General features: G+C 28.5%; 1 protein-coding gene across 1 annotated transcript in view; it reads right to left on the minus strand.

The window, feature by feature from the left end:
- Nucleotides 1-5261, minus strand: part of LOC106689991 (suppressor of cytokine signaling 2) — a 22758-nt gene extending 17497 nt beyond the window's left edge. The window contains exons 1-2 of the mRNA XM_014435228.3: nucleotides 5023-5261; nucleotides 1754-1853 (exon numbers count right to left, since the gene is read on the minus strand). Of these exons, the coding sequence (XP_014290714.1) occupies nucleotides 1754-1820 (67 nt within the window). The 5' untranslated portion in view covers nucleotides 1821-1853; nucleotides 5023-5261. The remainder of the gene's footprint in view (nucleotides 1-1753; nucleotides 1854-5022) is intronic.
- Between the last annotated feature and the right edge of the window lie 1981 nt (nucleotides 5262-7242).

A 7242-nucleotide genomic window follows, 5' to 3' on the forward strand; every position in this document is an offset into this window, starting at 1 on the left:
AGCAAAGAACAACATAAATAAACAAAACCATATTTATTTATTTTATGCCGACGTTTCGACCTGAGTTTCAGGTCTTCATCAGGGGTTATGGGGTAAAAGGTAGGCCTGCAACTACAGTTGCCTGAAACTCAGGTCGAAACGTCAGCATAAAATAAATAAATATGGTTTTGATTATTTATGTTGTTCTTTGCTGACCGCACCCCCCACAAACTACTCCAATGATATAATTTATTGTATTTTGTAAAGGTTAAATATCCACAAACACTATATAACTCTTTTGATTAGATTACATAAATTTAAAGTTGATTACAATGATCTTTAATTTACAATGTTTCTGGTAACTTTATTTGCCATAAATAGAAACAAATACCTTGATTTTCATAATCTGGAAAGTTGGTTAGTGGTTATCAATTATTATATTAGTGCCACCAAACGAAGTCACTTGAAAGCATGTTGGCACATCTTGAATTGAGGTACAAAGAAAAATTTCTATCGTCAGAAATTTAAATGATTGGAACCCTAACATTCCAAAGCAGCTATCCAAGTATCAGAAGTCAAAGATGTATGTTCCTACCAATCCTTACTAATGTTAGTAAATGTAAAAGTGACCGGAATTTCAAGGGCATTGTCGTTTTTGAGACACAGTGGTCAATAAGTCAGAGAGTGAATGTTACAGACTTACAAAACAGGCTTTTATTTAAGTAATTAAGGTTAATATTTAACAAATACACATGGATTAAAAGTATAAATCTATCCTGATAATGTGATGAAAATCTATGCGAATTATAGGATTTTAGTTATGTAATATAGAGAATTTCATTATCTTTCAAATTAGTGTCTATAATCTTCCATGAGATGTGATGTTTTTTGAGTTATCTGAAGAAGTAATGTTTTTTTAGATATTGGAATTTATTTTTCCAAATCCTGAAAGCCTGAATTTTTCTAAACAAATCCTAATCGGCAATTTCAAACTTTACAACCACTGTCGTTTTAGATTACAGTTGATACAATGATCTACAAACAAGTGAGAGAAAGTTACAAATAATAGAACATTTTACATTAAATAATTGTTCAGTTTTTAAATATTTGTAAGTGAAATTGAAATTTATTATCTTAGTACCTAGAGTAAATGAATACATGAATAGTCTATTGATGCGCTGAAAAAATAAATAAAGTAAAATTGTTCATATAAGTTTATAATATATGTATTTCATTATCTGAAATGTTTTTATTTATAAACTTTCAGAGTAAAACTTATAGAAGATTTTCAGTTTTCAGCATAGTTAAAGAAGAGTTTCATCAAGGACTTGAAAACTTATAAAAGTATTTGCTTTTTATTTTATTTTTAAAATCAGTCGATTAACCAGCATTTTACTCCATGCTAAATATACATCAATTCATTAATTGGGTAAAGTTTTTAAGAGTCTCGAAAATCAGATAGGTACCTTGCCCTGGGTAGGCTTATGGGCAAATCTGTAAAAGTAAAGCGATTCTAAAGATAATTCTGGAATTTACCGGCGTCCATATTACTCAGTTTCAAAGAATAAAAACAAGATAAATGATTGTTAAATATATTTAATGCAGTGTTCCTGTAATTATTCAGTTGGAAAATTAAATAAAATGTTCATTGGTACAGTTTTACGAGAATTATTATGTACAGAAGTGGCCAGGATAATAAATTTAATCAAGCAAACAGGGGGTATGTTACAAAGGACATCACAGACTGATTAAAAATACATTTCTGTGAACTCACTTGTCAAGATGACCCGTCCTATCTGTTCGTTTAGAGATGACGATCTATCTATCAGCATCATCATCATCACCTATCTATGACGAGTCGATGAAGCTGCCACCTAGCAAAACAGATAGCCTTTCTTTTACACATCATTTATAATATATTAGGACTTTTTAGAACAATGGACACACAAATAATAAATAAAAAAATAAATATACATAAAACATAAAAGATTAAAACAGTAACACTGCAGTGATAACAATTAAGAAACGATGATTTTTAATTCATAACTTACGCAACATACAGGTTATTTTAGACAGGAAAATTACATTAATTTAATTTAATTATTTAATTAAAGTGATAGTTAAATAACAAAGAATCTATAACGTGCACGTGAAAATATCATAAGTAATTTAAGAGATAACTGATATATTAACATTCAGGTCTATGTACTACTATTACCTCTACGGTATATTAATAAACATTACAAAATAAATTAAATACTGTTAGTTCAATGAGGGAACTACAATGATGCTTAAATCTAAACACACAGCATACAACTCTTTATTTACTGGAAATAAATTATTTCTTAAATTATAAACCACAATATAACACATTTCAACATATTAAACGAATATAATAATATAAAGTGGTTGATCAAATTAAATCCTAAAATAGAGGGGAGTTTGTTTTGATTTCAAGTTTTGAATAACTGATCTGTCCATAACCAAAGTTTACGTACGATATTTGATTTTCTTCCGTTTTAAAGGTCGCTAATCGAAAATTTAATTCACTTTACTGTAAATAAATCTATTCCTAAATTATTTTGTATTCTATTTGAGTTAAAGAACAGGCTTGTTTTAATAAAACATTACAATTTATTTAAAAAGGATGAAATTTTACTAATAATTCCAGACTAATAAAAATAAAAAAAAAAGGCAATCATGAAAGATGGTATTTATACATAGAATTAATAAGACCATCCATAGGTGTACATACAAATAGAAAACAATTTTTTAATTGATAGTCGTTTATTATTTATTAAAACGCAAAGAAAATAATATTTGATAAAAATGTAATTACTTATATATAGGTAACGGATAGAAATTAATGTATTTCTACTGCATTGTATTCTGCTAAAGCAAATTTTTCGTCGCAGAGAAAAAAAAAATCCTTGTTAGTTCCATCAACCAACAAAACATTTTTTTCTTGGAAATTAATCAACTCTTTTTGATAATAATAATCATATCTGTACTAGATTTATTGACTAATATATTGTTAAGAGTACTAGAGAATACAAACAAAATAAACTAAAAAAAAAAAAATATCAATATTTACAAATGAAACAAAAGATATCTCGATATTGAAAATTACGAATAACAATGAATTTAATTAACAATTGAATTTAGCAAACAAAGAAATGCGAATATTTCTGGGAAACGTTAAATAACTAAGAGTACTTTAAAAGGGAATTAATGCGAAACGAAACTTATAATAGGAAATTATAATGTTAAAAGCTTCTCAGAAGTTTAATTAAGAGTTGTTCCAAAAACAGAACATTCTATACAACATCCCACACTTTTTACCTGCTAACTTCAGGTTAATTGTTAAACAATATGTATAACATTCGTGCAAAATGTAAAGGAACCTTTTCTAAACTGAACCTAAATTGTAGTTAAAAAGTAATTTCAAGTTTTATTTCAAAAACAATTTTAAGTTTAAAAGCTGTCGTATATTAAGGTGTTTTTTAATTATTTAAAAAAATAATAATATGGGAACGAACAATTTTAGGTACAAATAATGATACTATAACCCCTTTTTCATTTAATTAAATTTCTCTTAATAATTGTTTTTATTCCACCCAGAATTCGGATTGAATCTTAACAATGCCCGGAAGAATTAAAATTACTAACAATGCAAATATGGAATTTTCCCACGAAATCGATTAGACAATTACCGACTTAAACAACAAAGTATTCTGAAAAATTAAATTGAATTATAGTTCATTAAAACTAGATCTAAAATTGTTACTATTATAAACAAATTTAAAATAATAATTAAACTTTAAAATATACTCATTAAATATTTTATGTCAAGGTAAATTTGGAATTATTCATTAAACGGACAAAAAATAATAAACGATTTTTCACATAAAATGTTTCACATAGGTACGAAGTAACTTTAAGATGCATTAAATATAAACAATATAATACTCATGGTAGATGATCATTATTTTACTATATAAAATACCATTGTTTAAATATTTTAAAATAATACGAGGAAAACAGTCGAAGTGATTTCTCACAAAATGACTAATTACTACTCGATATTGATGTCTAAAAAATACTGAGTCACAAATGCCTACAGATATCTTAATCAATTCGAGTCACAACTCGGAACAGTTTTCCCCTGGAAGCACATTGGAATCAGTATTTTATGTAACATATAAATTAACAAATAAACAATAAACGATTTTTATTTATTTAGGAGATAAATTGGAACTATTTAACAGGTGATATAAACATTAATCTAATTCCCACGAGGTTTAACACAAAGGGAACGGGTAGGCCGACCAACCAGGAAACGTTACGGGAAATTCTCGGACCTAAGTTTTCCGGGCAGGTGATAGCTATACATCATGCTTTCTCTGAACGTCAAAATTATCAGGAAATTAAATTTACAATTCATTAATAACCTGGTATCTGATAAAATTAAAATTACTAGTCTCTATACAGCTTTAGGTAGCTTGGAAACAGTCGCATCAACCAACAATGCAGGACTTAATCAAAATCAAAAATCAAATTGAATAAAGATAAAAATAAAATAAAATTGTATTAATTATCTAAAACCACTCATTAATGTTTTAATGGAAATATATTTTAATTGAGGCGTTGCATTCCAAAACCATCCCAGGCTATTTAAAATAAAAACAATAACATTTAGGATTATCACAATATATTAGAAAATTCCTACAAAAAAATCAAATTTAACTATTTAAGGGAAAAAATTACCTTATCTCGTTATACTTATGAAGTACAAAAATTATCAGTTAAATAAATAATGGAGAAATTGAAAATTGAATTCGCTAGTTTAAAAAGGCAACGCCACATTTTGATAAGCAAAAATGTTATAGCACAGATTAGCGAAGTTTAAAAAGCAGCATTATACAAAATAAATCAGTAATAAATTTCAACATTGTTAATCGAGCACAAAATGAATCTAATATACATATAAAATAACAAAAGACACAAAAGAAACACAGCAGTAGTTTATAGTTAGAAATTTACCTTCACAGAGAAAGAAAATATCACAACGATGATAATCAAATTTCAACCCATGTAACCAAAGGCAAAATTCTGTGAGTATCAAAGGCAATTCAGACAATCACTCAAAACTCTGTAGCACATGCTAAGTAAGGGGTGAATATTAATAATCAACCCGAAACAGGAGAGGAGTTGAAAGTTCGTCGTAATCACGGGTATTAACGACATCCAACTCCAACAGCAGCTCGACACAAACTGAATGGAGCAAAGAAAGGGAAAGAGGAGTGGGGATGGCATCAACGCAATGTGTGATTCAGTAGAAGTGCCTTCCCAGAATAACCTAGTCATTAGTTTGCGTCGGCAGTTTTAAAAAGGTTTTTGACGGTAACAACGCTTTTGTGACGAGCCCACTCAAAGGAATAGATTCTGAATCACAGGAGGTATAAATGATAAATGATAGTTCGTATTCCAGAAATCGGGAAAGTAGTCCACACATAGACGATAAACCTATTTTTTATTTTAATATGATCAAATTTACTAAATGTATTATAATGTACAGTCGTAAATAGCAATAAATAAAAAATAAAAATTTTAATATATTTTTTTTTATTTGGCTTAAGATAATACCTCGAAATAATAATGATTTGGAGTATAAGCTGAAATTGATTTTATGTCATAAACATTATGTCGTCCTACACATTTCTCATTTATTTAAACATTTTATTCAATATATTGTAATTGGATACCATAGCAATGGTAAATTCATCTTCACATTTTATTTATTTTAATGACCATGTTGCTAAATGGATCAATTGAATAATGTATTGAATATCAAGATACAGGACGTTTTCATAGATCATGAACATGTCTCCCAGGCATATACCTAATTTCAGGGTTATCTTTTTCAAAACAGCTACAACAAAGAGTGGAGGGAGGTTTACAAGATTAACGAAAGTTTTGAAGGAGGTAAGAAACGTGTAAGAAAGATACAAAAATCCACAGGGCTGCAAGCAAGAATAGAAGAGAAATTTTAATTTTTAATATAAATAATGGTATGATTTTTTTTTTCTCACTACAAAAATGGACAGGTAATAAAAATTAAGATAGAAGGTGCGAGTGGGAGTATCTTTCTCGGCTTAGTCTTACATAATAGGTTATTTAATAATGTCTAAAGTTATTTCTGTAGATATATCACCAATCTGACGCTACTTTCTCCTTATTGGGGAGGTAGAAAATACATTTTTTTTTTATCTTCCAGTTTAGTTTTGTAAATTTATAATTTTTTTTTACAATATTTATATATTGTTATTATTCTAGGGGCCTTAGATTCTAAGGGAGAGGGAGACTTAAATATTGGTACTGTTCCAGAGGACTTAGATCCTAGGGAGCTGGGAGGATGGATTCTAGAGGGAAGAACCATAGATATTGTTCTAGTGCAGCTGTTCCCAAATTGGGTGACCCAAGCATATGCCAGTAGTGCCTAAAGTGAATCCAACTTCTTTAAAGTAGCTAATATAAGCAGCATTTCAGTGTTTACTTTACGATGTTTTTTTCTTTTTTCCCACGTATTCAATCGCTCTACGGATAATTGTATCGATGATTTTTTTTTTTTTTTTTTTTTTTTTTAGCGCGACAAGTGTGCCACGAATTTTTTTAATCCAATAAGGCTGCTTCCACAGTGGTGGAAAATGAGGAAAAAAAAACTCTCCAAAATGAAATGTACATAATCATGTTGATAAGTGTGATTTCTTATACTTCGTATATAAAAACTTTTAAACGAAATTGGTTTTCCCATTAAACAATACTCGTGTGCCGCAGACCGTATATTATAGACGTTATTTCGGAAATGGAAAAAACTGAGGTTTTACCGGTTGTGATTATTTAAAAGAATATTTCGGCCAAGTCAATACCAACAATAGTGTACAAACTGTAGTTTTCAAAAGTAAATATGTTTTCTGAAATATTCTATGAGACTGTTTTCTCATAAAAGTGTACACATTGGAGCAACTTTTGTGTAAGTTTTATTGACGTATGAAGTTAAGGACCATCTTGGAAGGTATAACCAATAGAAAGTGGGAACAATAATCAAATTAACTATTATGTATCAGAATAATATTTTACTTACAGGAAAAAATGATTTTAACGATGGAAAAATTAAGATTTGTATTTTTACACTTGGAAATATGAATCCCATTTAATTCAGCGCCTCTAATAACATTGGAATTCATGAGAATTACAGAAGAT

Source organism: Halyomorpha halys, unplaced genomic scaffold (genome assembly GCF_000696795.3).
Source record: "Halyomorpha halys isolate HHAL.00 unplaced genomic scaffold, Hhal_1.1 Scaffold1540.1, whole genome shotgun sequence".
Classification (NCBI taxonomy): Eukaryota; Metazoa; Arthropoda; class Insecta; order Hemiptera; family Pentatomidae; genus Halyomorpha; species Halyomorpha halys.